This window comes from Chiloscyllium plagiosum, chromosome 3 (genome assembly GCF_004010195.1).
Source record: "Chiloscyllium plagiosum isolate BGI_BamShark_2017 chromosome 3, ASM401019v2, whole genome shotgun sequence".
NCBI classification, from domain to species: domain Eukaryota; kingdom Metazoa; phylum Chordata; class Chondrichthyes; order Orectolobiformes; family Hemiscylliidae; genus Chiloscyllium; species Chiloscyllium plagiosum.
In genome coordinates this window covers 56,852,076-56,875,316 of record NC_057712.1, presented here as the reverse complement: position 1 = coordinate 56,875,316, position 23,241 = coordinate 56,852,076, and the positions used below count along the sequence as shown (strand labels likewise).

Genomic DNA, 23,241 nt, shown 5'->3' with positions numbered 1-23,241 from the left:
CTAGGGGAAAACTGTGTCTTCCGCCAGCTCAAAAACTGTTAGGAAGACTTCAATGTTCAAGGACTGGTAGAAGCCTGGAGTTCTTTTTGCGAGCATAAATTGCTGCTTGATCAACTACAGATTTCAACAGAGTTCAGTACACTTATATTGACCCAATCTTTAAAAGGGATACAGGGCACAATTAGTTATGTTGAGTTAGGTGACGTTTTCAGTATAATCTCACTGAATGGCAGAACAGGCTTGAGGAGTGAAATTCAAAAAAGTTAGTCTTTTAGAGCAACAGCAATTGTATCACTCTTAAAAAGCTGTCACACAAATGTGTGGTCAGTGATGACTTTGAGGGTTGTCAATAGGATTGAGCAAATGCATTAAGAAGATGGATGGAGTGTTTTATGTATTTGGGTACTACAGCCCAGCTCACAAACCAGACCCAGAGCAGATAGGGCATACTTATTTAAAAAGATCTAGATACAAGAGCAGAAACATACTCCTGGGGCCATATAAGGCCCGGCAGCATTTGGAATACTTAATGCAGTTTTGGGCTCTGTGTCCAAAAGGATGCACATGCTGCATTGGAGGGGGTCCAGATTCTTATCTGAAGAATCCAAGATGGAGGACCGGAAAAAATTCTGTCTGTAACAGCTGCTCCTTTTAGCAGGTATTTTAGGTGCTGGAGGTGATTTCCTCAAATGCCAGGAGCAGCAATTACTGTTCTATATGCTGTTGCATTGCTTTGGAACCTTGGGAAAAAAAGTAAAAACAACAGCAGTTTTAAGAGGGAGAAGAACAGTCAAAGGAAGCACAGTGAGGTCAGTGCAGGGGGGAGAGAGAGGGGAAAGAGAGAGGGAGGGAGAGGGAAAAGAGAGAGGGAGAGGGAAGAGGGAGGGAGAGAAAACAGACAGACAAATTGACAGCAGTGAACCTGCACAGTTACTGACTTTGCTGTTTGAATTCATGTATCTCTAGACATCGGAGTGCATCTGGGAAAATTAACAAACCATGAAATTCACAATTGATCTTGGAGGAACTATTTGGGCAAAGTTCACAGCACAGAAGCAGGTAAGTGTATTGTTTTTAAGTGGGACCTACAGAAAGTCTGCAGTAGAGTAGAGTGGGTTCTTTTTTGATTTTTTTTTTTAGATAGATTGCTTGATTAAACTTACAATATAAGCCATAACTTATTAATTTAATCTGGGTCAGCGTTTCGTAGAGGAATAAGTTGGTGTTATTTTCTGGATCTGTAGATTGTGAAGGAGCAAAAATGGCCTTTAGTAGAGTGATATGTGCTTCATGTCAGATGTGGGAGTTTAAAGAGAATTTAAGGGTTACTGCGGATTATATCTGCAATAAATGCTGTTGGTTGCGAATCTCATCAGACCGAATAGATCGGTTGGACAATTAGAAGCAATGAGGAATTTGCAACAGCAACAGTATGCAATGGATGGCAGTTATAGGAGGGGGGGGGGTGGAAAAGAGAAGAGTGTCTCAGGCACACAGATTGGTTAACTCCACGAAAGGTAAGAGAGGTAGAGGTAGGCAATTAGCGCAGGAGCCTTCTGTGTCTATACCCATTTCAAACAGTATGCTGTTTTGGAAAATGTAGGGGCTGACAGATTCTCAGAGGAACGTGGCACAAACAGCCAAGTTTCTGGTATTGAGACTGGCTCTAATGCAATGAAGAATATATCAGGTTCCAAGAGATCAATTGTATTAGGGGACTCTAGTCCAAGGTACAGACAGACATTTCTGTGGCCAGCAGCGAAAAATCAGAATGGTGTGTTGCTTCCCTGGTGCCAGGATCAAGAAAGTCTCAGAGTGTGCAGAATGTTCTCAAGGGGAGAGGATCCAGCAAGAGGTCATTGTCCACATTGGAACCAACAACATTGGAAGGGAAAAGATTGACATTCTGGAGGGAGATGACAGAGAGTTAGGCAGGAATTTTAAAAGGAGGTTCTCGAGTGTAGTAATATCTGGATTACTCCCAGTGCTATGAGCTAATGAGGGCAGGAATAGGAGGATAGAGCAGATGAATGCATGGCTGAGAAAGTGGTGTACGAGAGAAGGATTCACATTTTTGGACCATTGGAATTTCTTTTGGGGTAGAAGTGACCTGTGCAAGGAGGACGGTTTGCACCTAAATTGGAAGGGGACTAATATACTGGCAGGGAGATTTGCTAGAGCTGCTCGGGAGGATTTAAACTAGTAAGGTGGGGGAGTGAGACCCAGGGCGATAGTGGGGAGAGAGATCAATCTGACACTGGTACAGTTGAGAACAGTAGCGAGTCAAACAAACAGGCAGGGACAAGGTAGGACTAATAAATTAAACTGCATTTATTTCAATGCAAGGGGCCTAACAGGGAAGGCAGATGAACTCAGGGCATGGTTAGGAACATGGGACTGGGATATCATAGCAATTACAGAAACATGGCTCAACGATGGGCAGGACTGGCAGCTTAACGTTCCAGGATACAAATGCTATAGGAAGGATAGAAGGGGAGGCAAGGGAGGAAGAGGAGTGGCGTTTTTGATAAGGGATACATTACAGCTGTGCTAAGGGAGGATATTCCTGGAAATACATCCAGGCAAGTTATTTGGGTGGAACTGAGAAATAAGAAAGGGATGATCACCTTATTGGGATTGTATTATAGACCCCCTAATAGTCAGAGGAAAATTGGAAAACAAACTTGTAAGGAGATCTCAGCTATCTGTAAGAATAATAGGGTGGTTATGGTAGGGGATTTCCAAACAGAGTGGGACTGCCATAATATTAAGGGTATAGATGGAGAGGAATTTGTTAAGTGTGTACAAAAAGATTTTCTGATTCAATATGTGGATGTATCTACTCGAGAAGGTGCAAAACTTGACCTACTCTTGGGGAAAAAAAAGGCAGGGCAGGTGACTGAGGTGTCTGTGGGGGAGCACTTTGGGGCCAGCGACCATAACTCTATTAGATTTAAAATAGAGTGATGGAAAATTATAGACCAGATCTAAAAGTTGAAGTTCTAAATTGGAGAAGGGCCAATTTTGACAGTATTAGGCAAGAACTTTCAAAAGCTGATTGGGGGCAGATGTTCGAAGGTAAAGGGATGACTGGAAAATGGGAAGCCTTCAGAAATGAGATAATGAGAATCCAGAGAAAGTATATTCCTGTTCGGGTGAAAGGAAAGGTTGGTAGGTATAGGGAATGTGGGATGACGAAAGATATTGAGGAATTGGTTAAGAAAAAGAAGGAAGCATATGTCAGGTATAGACAGGATAGATTGAGTGAATCCTTAGAAGATTATAAAGGCAGTAGGAGTATACTTAAGAGGGAAATCAGGAGGGCAAAAAGGAGACATGAAATAGCTTTGGCAAGTAGAATTAAGGAGAATGAAGGTGAATCCAGGAGGGTTTTTACAAATACATTAAGGACAAAAGGATAATTGGAGAGAAGACAGGACCCCTCAAAAGATCAGCAAGGCGCCCTTTGTGTGGAGCTGCAGAAAATGGGGAGATACAAAATAAATATTTTGCATCAGTATTTACTGTGGAAAAGGATATGGAAGATATAGAAAGTAGTGAAATAAATGGTAAAACCTTGCAAAATGTCCATATTACAGAGGAGGAAGCGCTGGACGTCTTGCAACGCTGGATGTCTTGCAACGCATAAAGGTGGATAAATCCCCAGGGACTGATCAGGTGTACCCTAGAACTCTGAGGAAAGCTAGAGAAGTGCTTTCTGGACCTCTTGCTGAGATATTTGTATCAATAGTCACAGGTGAGGTGCCAGAAGACTGGAGGTTGGCTAACGTGTTGCCACTGTTTAACAACAGTAGTAAGGACAAGCCAGGGAACTATAGGCCAGTGAGCCTGACGTCGGTGGTGGGCAAGTTGTTGGAGGGAATCCTGAGGGACAGGATGTAAATGTATTTGGAAAGGCAAGGACTGATTAGGGATAGTCAACATGGTTTTGTGCATGGGAATCATGTCTCACAAACTTGATTGAGTTTTTTTGACGTAGTAACAAAGAGAATTGATAAGGGCAGAGCAGTAGATGTAATCTATATGGACTTCTGTAAGGCGTCAACAAGGTTTCCCCATGGGAGACTGGTTAGCAAGGTTAGATCTCACGGAATAAAGGGAGAGCTCGCCATTTGGATACAGAACTGGTTCAAATGTAGAAGACAGAGGATGGTGGTGGTGGATTGTTTTTCAGACTGGAGGCCTGTGACCAGTAGAGTGCCACAAGGATCTGTGCTGGGTCCTCTACTTTTTGTCATTTACATAAATGATCTGGATGCGAGCATAAGAGGTACTGTTAGTAAGTTTGCAGATGACACCAAAATTGGAGGTGTAGTGGACAGCGAAGGTGGTTACCTCGGAATTACAACAGGATCTTGATCAGATGGGTCAATGGGCTGAGAAGTGGCAGATGGAGTTTAATTTAGATAAATGTGAGGTGCTGCATTTTGGGAAAGCAAATCTTAGCAGGACTTATACTCTTAATGGTAAGGTCCTAGAGAGTGTTGCTGAACAAAGAGAGCTCGGAGTGCAGGTTCATAGCTCCTTGAAAGTGGAATCACAGGTAGATAGGATAGTGAAGGCAGCATTTGGTATGCTTTCTTTTATTGGTCAGAATATGGAGTACAGGAGTTGGGAGGTCATGTTGCAGCTGTACAGACACTGGTTTGGCCACTGTTGGAATATTGCGTGCAATTCTGGTCTCCTTCCTATCGGAAAGATGTTGGTGAAACTTGAAAGGTTCAGCAAAGATTTGCAAGGATGTTGCCAGGGTTGGAGGATTTGAGCTTTGGGGAGAGGCTGTTTTCCCTGGAGCGTCAGAAGCTGAGGGGTGACCTTATAGAGGTTTGCAAAATTATGAGGGGCATGGATAGGATAAATAGACAAAGTCTTTTCCCCAGGGTGGGGGAGTCCAGAAATAAAGGGCATAGGTTTAGGGTGAGAGGTGAAGGTACGTGTATGGATTGAGCTGCCAGAGGAAGTGGTGGAGGCTGGTACAACTGCAACATTTAAAAGGCATTTGGATGGGTATATGAATAGGAATGTTTTGGAAGGATATGGGCCAGGTGCTGGCAGGTGGGACTAGATTGGGTTGGGATATGGTCGGTATGGATGGGCTGGACCGAAGAGTCTGTTTCCATGCTATACCTCTCTATGACTCTTACACGTAATTTTTTTTTTTAAAAAGTATGGATGAGCAATTATAATGCACACTCAAATGAATTGAAATAGACCCATGCACAGTGGTTAGCACTGCTGCCTCACAGCGCCAGAGACCCGGGTTCAATTCCCATCTCAGGCAACCATCTGTGTGGAGTTTGCACATTCTCCCAGTGTCTGTGTGGGTTTCCTCCGGGTGTCCTGGTTTCCTCCCACAGTCCAAAGATTGTGCAGGTTAGGTGAATTGGCCATGCTAAATTGCCCGTAGTGTTAGGTGTAGGGTAATGGGTCCGGGTGGGTTGCTCTTTGGAGGGTCAGTGTGGACTTGTTAGGCTGAAGGGCCTGTTTCCACGCTAAAGTAATCTAATCTAATCTAAATTATGGAACACAGAATAGCATATGAATACCAGATCATTAGTTGGGAGGCTATGTAACTGATCCAAGTTCTAAAGGATCATTTAAGTACCGGCAAAAAAGGGCAATGTACTTTCCAACAAAATTAGTTTGCAAGCCAAACTGCCTTACTTGTTTTCTAAAATAAAGAGACCTTTACAGTGACCAACAGTTGGCAATAACTCTGGTTGAGCAACATGTCTGATTAAGATTTTAAATATCTCGTCTTTATTCAGGAAAAGGAACAGGTGACAGCATGAATTTAATTGACTATTTCTCATTCAATCTAGTTGAACAAAGGTCATGTAGTTCATCAATATAACAAATATACTTTACACAAAAACTAGGTTCCCACAATATGCAGGTGGTCAAAGAGAGCTAAATTATGGGAAATACTTACAAGTTACTGATTTCTGCATCATACGGCTCTTTAACGTCCGCTTTACTTGAATCATCTGTTTCCAAAAGACACGTTAAATTGAGTGCAAATCAAATATGAAGTTCAAGCCTTGGTGTGAAATATGTAATCAAAGCTTAATCTTTTGCCAGCTGGGTAAAGGCATTTTTGGTATTGTACTTGGCCATAACATCACCAAATCCAGTCCGAAAAACAGAACCAAAAGATTAAATTTAAACTGGAGATAACTTTCATCTTGTATGATCTGTGGAATATGGTGTAAATTAGTAAGGTGATTCAAAATGCTTTAAGTAGTAAACATTTCATATTATTTTGTTGCATCAGATAATTACTTCAAAATTACATTGGTCATCATTTTTGCCTCACTAGAAATCACTGCAAAAAAGGCATAATAGTTTAATATACTACTGAGAGAAGCTAAGGGCAAAATATCTTCTCATCTGATCTTTAATTCCAGGTACAACTGCTAAATTAGTTATCAGATGAGGGGGTTGATTCAGTGAAAAGAGGGGACAGGATGAAAACATTAGCATAAACAAAATGCATAACCTAAATTACCATTCAATTGCTTGCCAGATTTACTGGAACTAAAATGCAAGATTTTCGCTTTAAGAAAATCTTTCAATGAAGAAATTGAGTAAGAGAATACCTTATGTAGAGAGAAACTGGTTGGAGACTCAATGCAAAGGGATAAGGATCCAATATACCTGTTTGGAATATTATTAAGATATGGACAGGACATGGTACCATTTTAATAAAATATAAAAGAAAGAAAAAGAACAAGGTAAGATAGGATTAAAGCTTCCTTTTTACTCAGCAGACAAAAGTATCATTGGCCAATTAGTTACCTCCTTCTGCAAAATTCTAAAATTACATTTAGTAACTCCAGTGATGGCCAGTGAAGGCATGCTTAATTTTAACGACACTAGGACTGAAAGTCTTAGCAACTTTGAAGTTCACCAAGTATGGCTACATGGAATAGAGAACAACTTCACCTTCAAAAGCTAACTTCTTCTGATTCTAGTAATTGTTTTGTTAAAGAATTCTGGTCCTAACAAATTGCTGGGCCATGCTAAACTGTGACTGCACTAGTGAGGAGACTGCATTAGAGACAGAAGTGAAAACAGTGCACAAGGAAGGAATGCCGATTATACACACTTAAAAAATCTCTCAACACTAAGTTATAGTCCAACAGGTTTTTTTTGGAAGCACTAGCTTTCAGAGCGCTGTTCCTTTACCAGGTAGCTGAAGAAGCAGCGCTCCGAAAGCTGGTGCTTCCAAATAAACCTGTTGCACTATAACCTGATGTGTTATTTTTAACTTTGTCCACTCCAGTCCAGCAGTGGCTCCTCCACATCATACACACATAAACAAACAAACAAACAAATGAACCACCAGGGAAAGGTTCGACTTTATCCATTTGAGCACAAGTCATTTTTTTCAAAAAATGTTTTAATTACAGTCACACAGCATCTGACATTGAAAATTAGTTTAACTGCTGAATCTCATTCCTTCACATTTTAATAACTGGAACACTTAAAAAAAAAATGCAAGTTCTGTAAAAAACCTTTAAAACATATGTCACTCACATCTACTTATCCCACCTTCTGGACCTGATGTGACAAGCAAATATTCTACTTCTACTTACTGTAACATACTCTGCAGTAAGAATTGTGAAAGGCCAAAAGTAACCTGCCCTGTTTAAAAGATCATAGACTTAGCCAAGACGACTAAAAAAAAGGCTTTCTAATCCTTGCAAGTTTCAGTACAAAATCCTGTACAAAATCTATGCACATGTGCAAGTAACAATGGTGCTGTTTGAAAAGGCCAATATATTAGGAGTATAGATTACCATCAACAAGTCTTTTTCAGGTTAGAAAGCTGTCCAAAATAACTCTGCTTTCTACTGGGTCCCTTGTCAAGTTTGCTACTTTGAGCAATACTGAGAAATACAGGCCAATTTGATCTCAATAAACATTAGCCATTTCAGGAGTGAAAGTACTGAAATACTTCTCAGGTTACCAATCCAAGGCTGTTGATGCCAAGGATGCTTATAGTCATTGCAATTGCTGGTAGAAAATGCACATTCGAGTGGTATGCCAGACCAGCAAAAGCTCTGACTCCACCCACCTCCAAACCCAAGGTAAATACAGATAAAGTTTATTTTGTAGTAACCAAACACTCTGGAAAATAACATGATCTGAAAACTTCAAGACAATCCAGCATGGTAGCAAAAAAAAATCGTGAAAACTTCAAAGTACAGTGACAAGGGCATAACTGTAACAAAAATTAGTAACGATCAGTTGGAAACTTGACTAAATCTTGGACAGTTTATTACATGTTGATTCTGACTTGCCTTTATGGTATTCAATGGAATAAATGGTGTAACAATTTACAAAACAATAATATTGACCACAAGGTAAAGTTGACTTGTTAACTGTGTACATACTTAAACTGTACTTCATAACAGATTACATTAAAGTTTCTGATAAGAAGCATTTTCCAAACTGTGAACTAAAAGCATAAAATCTTGATCAACGCCATTCTAATGGCAACCATGAACCACTGTGGATTATTGTAAAGACCAATCTGGATCAATGTGCTTCAGGGAATGAAATCTGCCATCGTTACCTGGTTTCGCATACATGAGACTCCTGACCCACAGCAAGGTGTTTGATTCTTAACTGCCCTTTGGGTAAGCCCTTACATACAAATCAGTAGAAAAGGCAACTATGACGACACATCAATGGTAACTGACTGCTCTTTTTGGTGAAAGATGAATAAAGTAGTTAGATCTGGCCACGAAACACTTGTTATACATGATTTTCGTTTGGAGTCCAGATGAATGACACTAAAATATCAGACTGGGAAGAATTTAAATTGTCTGCTGATGTATCATCTTAGCAAGCACGAATCTAAATGCCAATTATTTGTCAGGGTGACATACCCTGAGTGTTTTATTTTCATCCCAGATGCTGCCATTATAATGGCTGGGTGGCACATGTTTGTATGGTTTCCTGATGTTTTTGGTATTTTCTCTCATCCACATTTCCAGAAATGTAAATATTTAAATCCATCACCCCAAATGAGCTCCAGCCATAAAAACTAGAAAAATCTATGGATTTTCATAACTGTGCAAAGCAACCAGGATTAGATTTTTGAAATAAATGAACTCCAAATTTGATGTTCAATATACTGTTATATGGACATTACAAAATGCTCAGCATGGATAAATTCAGATAGAGCCAAAACCTCAAGAACGCAGAATTCTAAATACTTACCACTGTATATAGACATGTGCTTAGTTGGGGTAGATGCACCATCAAATATTGCTCTGTCCAAAAAGTCTATTGTGGACTCTGTGTAAACAACTTGGAAGACTTGACTAAGAAGAGAACAGAGTTCTTCTGCAGCTGCCTACAGGAAAAATGAAAATAGATGAATGGATATATTAAAAACTGATTAAAAAGGTGATAGAAAATTGTTTCTGGTAGCATAACATACCCTCATCCTTAATATACCAATGTGCTTCAAAGAATTTCCTTCTATGGGCAAACATTTACTTGCTAATATTAAATATCCAAAATGTTTGGATTAGGCAACAAGAGTCTATTCAAAACTGACTGCTTGATTTTTGATTATTACAAAAGGTCATCAAGAAATTTGGGCACAGTGGAGGAAGACGGAGTTGATCTGGATCGGTCATGATCTTTAATGACCAGCAGAGCGAGTTAAGGACTGAAAGATATACATATTTATGTCCTTCACTAAATTTTGCTGGCTTCAGATTCAGGAAGGCCATCTAAACTTTGTCACTTCCAACATTTTAATGTTTAAAATGTTATGGTGGCATTAATTAATTAAAAGAATGCACATTATTACTGAGAAATGGAACTCACTCTCATGAAATCTATACCAGCATTATGTATGCATGCTTCAGAGTTGCTTATGTGGAGAACAATCTACTCCAATACGCACTGACCTTTTAAAAAAAAAGATACCTCTGGCAGCAGAAAATAGATCAAGCCTGTCAAGATTAAATTTCACATGCATCAATGCAGCCAAATCTGATCTCACCTGGATTTAAACCCTTACCTACAGATGAAGACACATCTGAAGCCTTAAGTCAAGCAATTTTGCTAAAATGTCTGTTTAACAGCAAAAAACATTCTGTGCAGTCTGAAGTGGATGAAACACATACTTAGTGTTGTCAGGAAGCCTGACAGTCCTTAGTTTGTGAACACAACTACTAATAAACTACCACTTGCTGATTACAAACCTCTTCTACAAGTTACTCATGAAGTTCATTCTGTCCTGGCTAATTTTGTAACCTATTTTAAGTAAGACAAATTCTCAAATTAGAGTTTAAACAACCTTCAACAAAAGCAAAACTTTTTATTTCAGATCCCTAGCATCCATGAATTGGAGAAACACCATAGGTCTGGATGAAATCTGGACAGATTAAAAGAATCTTTCTGAATTGAAATGTATGTGGCATAGCCATGGGGCAGTCCAACATTTTGCCTTTCCCTTTTAGTGCCAAATTGGACTCAAATTTAACCAATTCGCTCTTCCCAGATGCCACTAGACCTGCTGAGCTTTGCCAACATGTCATTTCTATTATTTTAGAAATATCATCGTCTGACTTCATCAAATTGTTACATAGCCGTAGACCGTATGCAAGATGGTAAACCCCCTACTTCCATAAGCTTCCCACAGAGATCTAGCGTATACCTGATCAGGTCCCGGGGATTTATCCACCTTTACACATTAAGACATCTAGCACCACCTCCTCTGTGATATGGACATTTTTTGAGATGTCGCTATTTATTTCCCCACATTCTCTATCTTCCATATGCTTCTCCACTATAAACACGGATGTAAAATATTCATTTATCTCCCTCATCGCCTGCGTTCCACACAGGCTGCCTTGCTGATCTTGGAGGGGTCCTATTCTCACCCTTGTTACTCTCTTGCCCTTAAATGTATTTGTAGAATCCCTTCAGATTCTCCATAACCCTACTTGCCCTCCTGATTTCCCTCTTAATTATACTCATACTGCCTTTTTCCTCCAACCAAAACCTCAATTTCTCTAGTCATCCAGCATTCCCTACATCCACCAGCCTTGCCCTTCACCCGAACAGGAACATACCAACTCCGGAATCTCGTTATCTCATTTTTGAAGGATTCCAGTTTTTTCAGCCATCCCTTTACCTGGGAACATCCATCCACAACCAACATCTGAAAGTTCTTGCCTAATGTCCTGCCTCCAATTCAGAAATTTTAACTTTTGGATCTGGTCTATCCTTTTCCATCACTATTTTAAAATAACAGAATTATCGTCACTGGCCCCAAAGTGCTCCAACACTGACACCTCAATCATCTGCCCTACCTTATTTCTCCAAGACTAGGTCAAGTTTTGCACCTTTGAGTCAGTATATCCACATACTAAATCACGTAAACTGCTCTGCATCTAAACCCTTAACACTATGGCAGTTTGAGTCAACGTTTGGAAAGTTAAAATCCCCTAACATAACCATCCTATTATTCGCACAGATAACAGATTTCCTTCCAAACTGGATTCCCATTTTCCTGCTAACTACTGGGGGTGGGGGGGTTGGGTCGGGTCTATAGCACCCTCCCAATAAGGTGATCATCCCTTATTTCTCAGTTCCACCCAAATAAATTTTCCTGGACATTTTCCCAGGAATATCTTCCCTAAGTACAGCTGTAATGTTATCCTTAATCCAAAGCTCCCCTCTTTTCCATCCTTCCTATAGCTTCAATACCCTGAAACATTATGCTGCCTGTCCCATCCAACCCTTAGCCACATCCCTGTAATTGCTATGATAACCCAGTCCCATGTTCCTAATCAAGGAGTTCATCTGCCTCACCTGTTGTTAGGACTCTTGCATCGAAATAAACACAGTTTAATTTATCAGTCCTGTCTCGTTCTCTACTTTGTTCCTGTCTGCCCTGTTTGACTTGTCCCTTTTTTCCAACTGTACCAGTCTCAGACTGCTCTCTTGCTGAGACTTCCTGCCTCCCAACACCTTATCAGTTTAAATCCTCATGAGCAGTTCTAGCAAATGTCTCGACCAGGGATATCAGTCCCCTTCCAATTCAGGTGCAACCAGTCCTTCTTATGCAAGTCACTTCTACCCCAGAAGACATTCCAATGGCCCAAAAATGTGAATCTTTCTCCCCTGCACCAGGTCCTTAGCCACGCATTCATTTGCTCTATCCTCCTATTCCTACCCTCATTAGCTTGTGACACCGGGAGTAATCCAGATATCACTACCCTCGAGGATCTCCTCCTTAAATTCCTGCCTAACTTTCTATACACTCTCCACAGAATCTCATCCTTTTCACTTCCTATGCTGTTAGTTCCAGTGTCTATAATGACCTCTTGTGGATCCTGCTCCCCTTTGAGAATATTTTGCACCATCTCATATCTTTGATCCTGGATCCAGATAGGCAACAGACCATTATGATGCTTCGCTGTCTGTGCCTCGAGAGTCACCGATCACTATCGATCGCTTGGAACCTGGTGTACCCCTCATTATGTTAGAGCAAGTCTTGGTTCCAGAAACCTGGCTGTCAGTGCTACATTAGAGTCCATCATCTGCTATTTGTTCAAGATATGGATAGCCACAGGAGACTCCTGCATAACCTGCTGCCTTCTCCTTTCTTTCCTGGAAGTTACCCAAGTACCTGACTGTACCTTTGGTTTATCTCCTCCCTGCAACCGCCACCTGTCACAACCCCTAGCTCTTGTAAATTCCTTATTGCCTCTAACTGCAGCTCCAACTGACCCATGCAATCTGATAGGATTCGCAACCAACACCAAAATAAATTAGTAACATGGAAACTCTCCCTATGCTCCCACTTCCAACAGGAAGAGCATTTCACTCTACTACAGGCCATCTTTGCACTTTAATCTACAGACCCAGAAAATAGCATCCTCTTACTGCTCTAAAACAAGTGCTCCAGACCATCTTAGTATCTATGTTTTTATACTTTTAAAGTTTAATTAAGACACAGATCTCAATAACATATAATCAAAAAACCCACTCACTCTCTATTGTAGATTTACAAGAGAAAGCCAGTAGGGTTACACTTTAAAAAACCACTGAAGTTGCTCCCTTGCTCAGAACTCCCACAGACAGATTTCTCCAATGTCAGCTGTTTCTCAGAATGAACTCCTCTGTCCAGAGACCTAAAAGCAGGCAAATGGAGCAGCTGTGCAAGTTACACTGCTGTAACTGCCAGCAGTATGTTTCTTTCTTCATTTGCACCACTACCTATGTAGTCACATGACAAAAAGCAGTGGAGCAAACACCGATCCATGTGACACATCACTGGTCACAGGCCTCAACCTGAAAAGCAACCCTCTACACCATTGTCTTCTTTTTGCGAGTCATTTGTGAAGCCAAATGGCTAGCTCTCCCTGTATTCCAGGTGATCTAACCTTGCTAGCCAGTCTACTGTGAGGAACCTTGTCGAACACCTTACTGAAGTCCATGCAAATAATATTTACCAATCTTCCATCAATCATTTTATTCACTTCTTCAAAAAAATCAAGTCAGTGAGACAATTACCCACACACAAAGTTGACTATTCCTAATTAATCCTTGCCTTTCCAAAATCTTGTCCCTCAGAATTCCCTCCAACAACTTGGCCCTCACCAATGTCAGGTTCCCCAGTCTATAGCTCCCTGGCTTTTCCTTACCAAATTTCTTGAAGAATGGCAACATGTTAGCCAACCTCCAGTCTTCCAGCACCTCACCTGTGACTATCGATGATACAAATATCTCAGCAAGGGGCCCAGGAATCACTTCCCTAGCTTCCTAGAGTTCTTGGGTACATTCAGCAGATCCTGGGGATTTATCCAACTTTATGCGTTTAAGTAGTCCAGCAGCTTTTCTTCTGTAAGATGGACTTTTTCCAGATGCCACTATTTGCTCATGTTCTCTATTTTTTATATCTTTCTCCACAATAAACAATGATGCAAATTACTCTTTAGTATCTCTGCCCCTACAACATCACCTGGGTTCTGGATTAGTAGTTTAGCGATACTACCACTATGTCATTGCCAACCCTTATGGCCGAGTGGTTTTATTTTTAGGCGTGGATTAGCCTGCTACTGCTCTCATTTGAATATTTCAGGGAAAAAAAAGATGGCTTCTTCTCAGTAAATGAGATTGCGCGGAGATTTAGATTTAAAGTTGAAGACCAACTCTTCCCATTCACAGTACAAAGACCAGAAGTAATTTTTTTCAGTCAAGAAGTACAAAGAAACTGCAAGAATTCTGTTTTGTGCAGCAAGTGGAAATAGCCAGAAACTTTCTATCCACAGGAGTTGTGTGGATAGAAACAAAATTTCCAAAGAAATTGGATGGGCACTTGAAGAAATAAACCTGCAGGGCTACTGGGATGGAATAGGATCATGACAATGACTGGATTGCTCCATGGGTGCTGGCAGAGTTATTTGTTCAAATGACCTGTGCCATAAATGGTTATGACTTTAATGACATTGCAATATGAAACACAAGATCTGCAGGGAAACAATTTTAAGCTACAAGTACAATTGAATGCACAAATAGGATCAAAACCAAAACAGTTTGGCATAATGGGGCCTCCTTTACAACTGAACGTCATTTTAAAAAAACTCTGCAATTCAATTAAAATCATGCTTCATTCTCAGATACTTTCCATATCCTGTGGGCACTACAGAAAAGTGTTGTTGAAAGAGTTGTACAACAGAAAATACCCATTCAGTCCCATGAGTGCAGTGGCTAAATAATTTAGTCACTCATTCTAATTCTGCTTCCCAGTTCGTAGCCTCGCAGGTGTCAGCACTTTGGCGGCAGATGTTTGTTTTCAACGAGCTGAAGGTTTCTGCCTCAGCCACAAAATCTTTTGACTCATGCATGATAATGGACAGTCCACTAAATTATACACAAAAAAGCTAAGTTACTAAATAGGCTTTTAATTAACAGGTAAATCCTTTGAAAGTTTCCTGGTATCATATCTAAAGTATAATTTTGCATCAATTAATCTGGATACATTTCTACATATTTGGACAAAAAAATTACTTTATTCTCTACAACCACCACCACCAGACTACACGGTTCCATGGTTCCCGCTCCACTTTCTGACACCGACATCTGTATTTTAGTCGAATCTTCAGTGCTTTGATTGGTTGAATTCCCGGATTCATTGGCTGAAAGGGAAACAAAATATTTGTAATTACTTCTGTTGCTTTGAACAGTTTGTTCTGTTAGAATGACATTTGTTTATATAGTAAATACTTACTGTGGAAGGGTTATTGGACTCTAAAGTGTTAACCTCTCTCCACAGATGCTGCTAGTCCAACTGGAGTTTCTCTAGCAAATCAGTTTGTTTTATACTATTAGTTGCCTTAGTACTTCAGTACAAACTTGCAGTGCATTCCAGAACTAAGAACTTCCACCAGGAAGTAAACCATATAACATTTTATTTTCTACAGTGCTTTATTTACCAATGCTTTACTTGACATTTGGGTGTCAGCGTTCTTTGTGGCTGAAAGTTGTCGCATTTCTGGTATGTAGTTACCAGTTTGCATCATCTTTGCACAACTATGCGTGGACAATGAATTACCAACCACAGCACAGGATGACAGTTATTAGTACATTGGAACAGTTAAGAATGGCAAATTCTTTTGCCAGAGATTATGATGATCTGCCAGACTCAAGTTAACTTCACAAATCGTGCAGTGTTGTTAATCTAGTGAATAAGACTAGGACAGTCTTATGGCAATTTGTAGGTAACGTTTCACTTTTGTCAAAGCTACCAAATTTCTTTAGTCATAGCACAGAAGTTCAGAATCGCTAAAGTGCAGAAGCAAGCCATTCAGCCTAGAGTCCACACAGACCCACTCCCTTCATAAAATACTGTGCTAAGAACTAGACTTAAACTGGTTTAAAAACCTCAGATAGGGCATTAAATTCATAATTAAAATTTCCTTTCTTGCAGTCGATATCTCGATTTACAAGGCCCAGGATGCCATACACAATGATCTGATCTCCCAGTCCTTGCATCACTAATTATACCCTTCATTTACAAACAGAAGGAGTAGAATACATAAGCCAACTTCTTTCATACATGATCATGGCTCAATTATTTCCTCAATTCTACTTTTCCACCTTATCCTTTGGCTTCCTGTGATTAAAAGTATGTCTCAGCCATAATTATGCTCAATGAAATTTCCATACCCCTGTTGGGTAGAGGATTCCAAAGAATTAAGGCAGTAAAGGAATTTCTGATTTCAATCCAAAAATGATAAGCATGGCTTCCAGACACACTGTCCACATCATGTGATACTGTTCTTGGATGATCGCATCCCCCATTGTCTTTAATGTTTGTTCCAAAATCTTACCAACACTCACTTCTGTATCAAATGTCATTTCCCACGTATCTGCCCATTTCACTAATCTTCCATGCCCTCACTACACCTCATCCAACATTGGGTGCTGGTCCAACATGAATAATTAGCATCAATGAAATATCAAGAGGGATTTTGACAAGGTGGCGTTAGGAGGTTGTCAGTGCACATATGAACACTTTTTGGATCATGGGACATTGATATGGCCCACCTTCTCATGGGCAACTGTGGAGAGGACAAAATCATGTTGGCCAGTTAGCGATATCCATATCACACAACTGAATCAAAGTAGTAAATTTAAAATTCTATAGTTTTGCCGTAAGTTATGAACAATGAACAATTATGAGACGAACAAAAAAAAATTTGTTTAGATAACACAGTTCTCTCCATAACTGACAGCTATCTGCACTGGATATAGTGAAAGCTACAAGTATGGACAACATCCCAGATGTATTAAAGACTGTATGCCAAAACTAACTGGACTTCTGGCCAAACCATTTCAGTGCAGCTAGTTACAAAACTGACATCGACCCAACAAAGTAGAAAATTATCCAGATATTCCCAAGTCCCGTGGGGAAGTGATGGCCTAGTGGAATTATCGCTGGACTGATAATCTAGAGACCCCATTAATACATTGTGGGGAATCTGGGTTCAAATCCTGATGGAGGAATTCAAATTCAGTAAAAATCTGGAATGAATAGTCTCAAGATCATGAATCCATTCTTGATCGTCAGAAAAGCCCATCTGGCTCACTAATGCCCTTGGGAGAAGGAAGCTGCCATTCTTACTTGGTCTGGCCTACATGACTCCAGACTGACAGCAATGTGGGTGACTCTTCACTGCCCTCTAGACAATTTGGGACAGGCAATCAATACTGGCCTTCCAGTAACACCTATATCCTATGAAGAAATTAAAAAATACAATTCTTAAAGCAAAATCAAAGACAGAGCTATACAGATCAGAAACAGAAGAAACCTTGGTGGCCAAACTCAATGCCAGCCAAGCTTCCTAAACTGAACTAGCCCCATTTGCCATACCCCTCTAAAGCCAAATGTCTTTCAAATGTTGTAATTGTACCCATCTCTTCCACTTCCTCTGGCAGTTTGCTTCATATACGCACCACCCTCAGAGAAAGTTACTCCTTCGGTTTCTTTTACATCTTTCCCCTCTCACCTTAAACCTATGCAGCTTCAGATTCTCAATCTGGGGAAAAGACCTAGGCTATTCACCTCATCGATGCCCTTCATGATTTTATAAGCCTCTATAAGGTTACTCCTCAGCCTATGTTCAAACAAATGTCAGGTACAATTCTTAACAGGATGTCCCAATTCCTATACTCAAATGCTCTGATGAAGGCAAGTGTGTGCCAAATGTATTCTTCACCACATGACACCACTTTCAAAGAACTAGGCACTTGCAGCCCGAGGTCTCTGTTCAACAACACTCCCCAAAGTCCTGTTCTGGTTTGTATTAAAATGCAAAGTCTTTACAATTGTCATAATTAACCTCCATCTGCCATTCCTCACCCCCCACCCCCAGCCCAAGATTTCATTGTTATCTTGGGTAACCTTCTTTTCTGTTCACTGTACCACCAATTTTGGTATCATCTGCAAACTTACTAACCATGCCTCCTATATTCTCATCCAAGTTGTTCACGTAAATGACGAACAATAGTGGACTCTGCACCAATCCTTGTGGCATACTGGTCATAAGACTCCAGACTGAACAATAACCCTCTATCTCCTAGCATCAAGCCATTTTTTGAATCTAATTGGCTAGGTCTCCCTGGATCCTATGCAATCTAACCTGTGTCTAGCATGCTGTACCTTGTCAAAGGTCTTACTAAGGTCCATGTAGATAAAGTCTACAGCTCTGCCTTCATCGACCTCGTTAGTCACCTCTTCAAAACATAACCAAATTTTAGTGACAATTTCCCAAAAACAATGCCCAACCTACTGAACCTAATCAGTCTTTGTCTTTCTCAATGTATGTAGACCCTGTCTCTCAGAATCCCAACAACTTACTTAACACCGATGTCAGGCTTACCAGGCTGTAGTTCCTGGTCTTTTCTTTGCAGCCTCTCTTAAATAATGGAACAAAATTAACCAATCTCAGTCTTCTGGCACCTCACCAGTGGTGGTCAATGATACAAATATCTCTGCTAAGGGTCCCATAGTTTTGCCCCTCACAATGCCCTGGGATACACTTAACCAGGTCCCAGGATTTATCTACCTTTATGCACTTCCAAGACCTCCAGCAAGTCCTCTCCAATGTGACTGTTTTCAGGACATCAGTATTTATTTCAAGTTCCCTAACTGCCATATCTTTTTCCATAGTAAATATTAGGATCTCACCCATCTCCTGTGGTTCCACAGGAAGATGGCCTTGTTGATCTTTAAGGGGCCCTATTCTCCCTACTTACTCTTTTGCTCTTAATATACTCGGTCAATCTCTTTGGATTCTCCTTTACCCTATCTGCCAAAGCTCTTGCCTGAACCCTTGAACTCAAGGGATTCACTCGATTCCAGTTGTCTATACCGGACTTCTGTCTTTTTCTTGATCAGAACCTCAATATCGCTAGTCATCCAGTGTTCCCCACTCCTTCTCTTCACATTAAAAGTAACATGCTGGCCCTGAACTCTCATTATCACGCCTTGAACTGTGAACAGCATCCACTCATCAACTATTGAACGTTTCTGTCTTATACTATCAGAATTGATCTTGCTCCAAGTTAGAATTTTAACTTGTGGACTAGGCTTGTTCTTTTTCATAGCCAACCAGAAAAATACCCATTTATCCTCACTTTGCTTTCAGTTGATTAACAGGTCCTTTATCCGTGCTAATATATTACCTGTAACACCGTGCACCTTTATATTATACAGCAGCCTTTTGTGCAGCACCTTGAATGCCTGTGGAAATCCAAATATATCACATCCACCAATTCCCCACTGTCAATTCCAGTAAATTAGTTAAACATAACTGCCTTTCACAAGCCCATGCTGCGTCTGCCCGACAGTACAATGTCTGTCTATCCAGATGTCTCATTAGTTTCAAGCATTTCCCCACTGCACAAGTTATCAGCTGTAATTAGCCTGTCGTTTGTTTACCTCTTTAAAAAAAAAAAGTGGCCTCACATTTGCGGTTTCCCAATCTACCAGGACCACCCCAGAGTCCGCTTAATTCTGATAAATTACGAGTGCATTTGCCAATGCCCCATGCCATTTCTTTTAGTATCCTGGGATGCATTCCAACAGGGCCAAGAGACTCACTTAACCCCATTCGCTTGCCCAATATTATCCCTTTAATGATAATGAAAGTTTCCAGGTCCTCATCTGCCATAGCCTCCTTGTCAGTTACTGGAATGTTATTTGTATCTTCCACTAAGAAAACAGTCAAAATACCTATTCAATGCCACAGCCATTTCCTATTATCCTCTCAGTGAGGAATGTTTACCTCACTCTTTCATTTTATATATTTGTAGAAACTTTTCCCCGTTTTTAATATTCTGAGCTAGCTTACTCTCAATCTTTCCTTTCTTTATAGCGTCTGTAGCTGTTGATCTTAGTTAAACATAGCTAATAAAAGCCTTTTCCTACAGTCCATCCTTTTGCTGATCACTGAAAAGTCACTTTGAAAGTCCTCTACTGTTCCTCAATTGACCCACTATATTGTCTTTGCTAAATAAAAACCAAAAGGACTGTGGATGCTGTAAATTAGAAACAAAAACAAAGTGCTTGTATAGTTCAGGAGGTCTGGCAGTATCTATGGAGAGAAATTAAAGTTAACATTTCAGGTCAAAAGACTCTCTCAGGGGCTTTGTTCCCAGTCTACTTTAGCCAACTTTGCCCTCATCCCATTGTAGTTACCTTTGTTTAAGCACAAGACACACTGGATTTTAGCTTCTCACCCTCCATCTGTATTTTAAACTCAACCATACAGTGTTCGCTCTTTCAGAAAGGATCTCCAACTAGGATAATGATTAATTATTCCTGTCTCATTACACAGGACCAGATCTAGGACAGCTTGCTCCCTTGTAGGTTCCATTACATGTTGTTTGAGGAAACTATTTCAGATACATTCTATGAACTCCTTCTCAAGGCTTGACAGATTTGATTTAACTAAATATGTAGATTAAAATCCCTCATGATAATTGCTCTATCAGTTTTATAGTTATTTCTTTGTTTATTGCCTGTTCCACCATGAAGTATTACTTGGTGGCCTATAGACTATGCTTATAGATATTTTTTCCTCCTTACTATTTTAAATTTCCATTCGCATTGAATCAACCTTTTTCTCCTTTGAACCTATATCATCTTTCTGATGCCATCTTTAATTATCAGAGCTAAACCTCCCTTTCCTCCCTGTCTGCCTTTCCCAATAGTTAGATATCCCCGAATATTTAACTCCCAGTCATGACCACCCTGCAACCACATCTCTGTAATAACCACTAAATCACACCCATTTGCAATGATTTGTGCATTAATTCACTTACCTTGTTTCGAATGCTACAAGCATTCAGGAAAAGTACCCTTATACCAGTTTTTAAAGATTTTTTAAAATCTTAACACAGCCATCAGAAGAACCTTTGTTTTTAAACATTCGCTCCTTTTCTGGCACTACCTGGTTTCCACTCGTTTTGTTGCTGACACTGATCAACTGCTCCTTGCTTTTTATTTACTATCATAATTCCCTTTTTCCTTAAAACCTCACCCACCCTAGCTCACTCAGAGCCTTCCCTCAGGTTCCCAAACACCCAGCCAAACTAGTAACTATCTATAGCACAGCATACCAATAACCTCTTCAGATGCCCAGTTTGGTTCTGCCAGGTCAATTTGGATCCAGATCCCATCACAGCTTAATTCCAAGCAGATTAAGTAGCTGCATGCAGAAGTGATAAGGAGAGGATAACTGCCTTTGAGAAGATAGCAACGGACAGAACACAATAGTAAGGAACTCCAGTAAAGCAGAAATTAACTTTTTTTTAAAAAAAGGTTTTTCAGCAGTCTTGTCGGGAATTTCAAATAGTGGGAATGGAGGTTAGGGCAGTTCAACGTTCCTCCTGCAGAATGTGGAAGGTAAGGGTTACTAGTAGCGTCCCTGCTGACTGCATCTATTGCAAGCCCACCAACTCCAGCTTCTCAAAAAGCGCATTAGGGAACTGGAACTTTAACTTCGGATCAGTTGGGAGGTGGAAGGGGTTATTGACAGGAGTTACAGTGAGGTAATCACACCTCAGGTAAAAGATAATGGTAGATGGGTTACTGTCAGGGGACGGAAAGGGAACTGGCAGACAGTGCAGGGATCCCCTGTGGCCATTCCCTCAAAAACAAGTATACGGATTTGGATACAGTTGGCGATGATAACGTACCACGGGTATGCAATGGGGGACAGGTCTCTGGCAGCCTAACCCTGTTTCTCAGAAAGGAAGGGGGAAAGAGGATCAGAGCATGAGTCATTGGGGATTCCATAGTTAGTGTTTCTGTGGAAACCAGGTTGATGCGTTGCCTCCCAGGTGCCAGAGTTCACTATGTCTTTGACTGTGTTTTCAGGCGGAGGGGTGCAGCCCTAAGTCGTGGTCCACATAGGCACAAATGACATAGGTAGGAAAAGGGATGGGGTATTAAAGCAGACATTTAGGGAACTAGGGTAGAAGCTTAGAGAGACAAAACCAAAACAAAAACAAAACCAAACCATCTCTGGTTTGCTGCTGATGTCACATGCTAGCAAAATGAGGAATAGGGAAAGCAAGTATTTGAACGTGTGGCTGCAGGGATGGTGCAAGAGAGAGGATTTAGGATTCCTGGATAATTGGGGTTAGGTGGGACTTCTATAAACAGGTTGGTCTTCACCTGAACCATAGGGCTACCAATATCCTGAGTGGAAAATTAGGTAATGCTCTTCAGGTGGGTTTAAAACTAATTTTAGCAGGGGGATGCAAACCAAAATTGTAGTTTGAATATATGGGAGTATGAGTTTACTGAAGTCAGAACTAATATTTCAAGATCGCAAGGCGGCACCGGCAGGCAAGAAATTGGGGTTTGAAGTGTGTCTGCTTCAATGCCAGGAGCATCCAGAATAAGAAGGTGGGTGAACTTGCAGCGTGGGTTGGTACCTGGGACTTCGATGTTGTGGACACTTCGGAGACATGGATGGAGCAGGGACAGGAATGGTTATTGCAGGTTCCAGCATTTAGATGTTTCAGCAAGAACAGAGATAATGGTAAAAGAGCGTGTGGTGTGGTAGTGTTAGATTGAGGACAGTTACGGTTGCAGAAGGATGTTTGAGACTCCTCTACAGAGGTAATATGAGCTGAGATTAGAAACAGGAAGGGAGAGGTTACCCGGTTGTGAGTTTTCTATAGGTCTCCAAATAGTTCCAGGGATGTAGGAGAATAGGATAGCAAAGATGATCCTTGATGGGAGAGAGGGGGTCAGGCTAGTTATTATGGGGTTTTCAACTTTCCAAATATTGACTGGGAATTCGACAGTTCAAGTACTTTAGATTGGTCACTTTTGACCAGTGTGTGCAGGAGTGTTTCCTGACAGTATGTAGACAGGCTAATAAGGGGCAAGGCCACATTAGATTTGGTACTGGGTAATGAACCCAGCCAGGTATTAGATTTAGAGGTAGGTGAGCACTTTGGGTGATAGTGACCACAATTCAGTTATGTTTACCTTATTGATGGAAAAGGGATAGGTATGTACCACAGGGCAAGAGGTACAGCTAAGGGAAAGGCAATTACAATGTGATTAGGCAAGATTTAGGATGCATAAGATGGTGAACAAAACTGCAGGGGATGGGCACAATTGAAATGTGGAGCTTATTCAAAAGGACCATGTACTGC

The 23,241-nt window shown here is 40.6% G+C and overlaps 1 protein-coding gene across 8 annotated transcripts in view; it reads right to left on the bottom strand.

Annotated features, from left to right (window-relative positions):
* Positions 1–23,241, bottom strand: part of ccm2 (CCM2 scaffold protein) — a 147,773-nt gene that overhangs the window by 61,071 nt on the left and 63,461 nt on the right. For all 8 annotated transcript variants that reach the window (XM_043682484.1, XM_043682476.1, XM_043682478.1 and 5 more), the window contains 3 exons: positions 15,070–15,197; positions 9,253–9,388; positions 5,954–6,008 (listed from right to left, as the gene is read on the bottom strand). In XM_043682484.1, the coding sequence (XP_043538419.1) occupies positions 5,954–6,008; positions 9,253–9,388; positions 15,070–15,197 (319 nt within the window). The remainder of the gene's footprint in view (positions 1–5,953; positions 6,009–9,252; positions 9,389–15,069; positions 15,198–23,241) is intronic.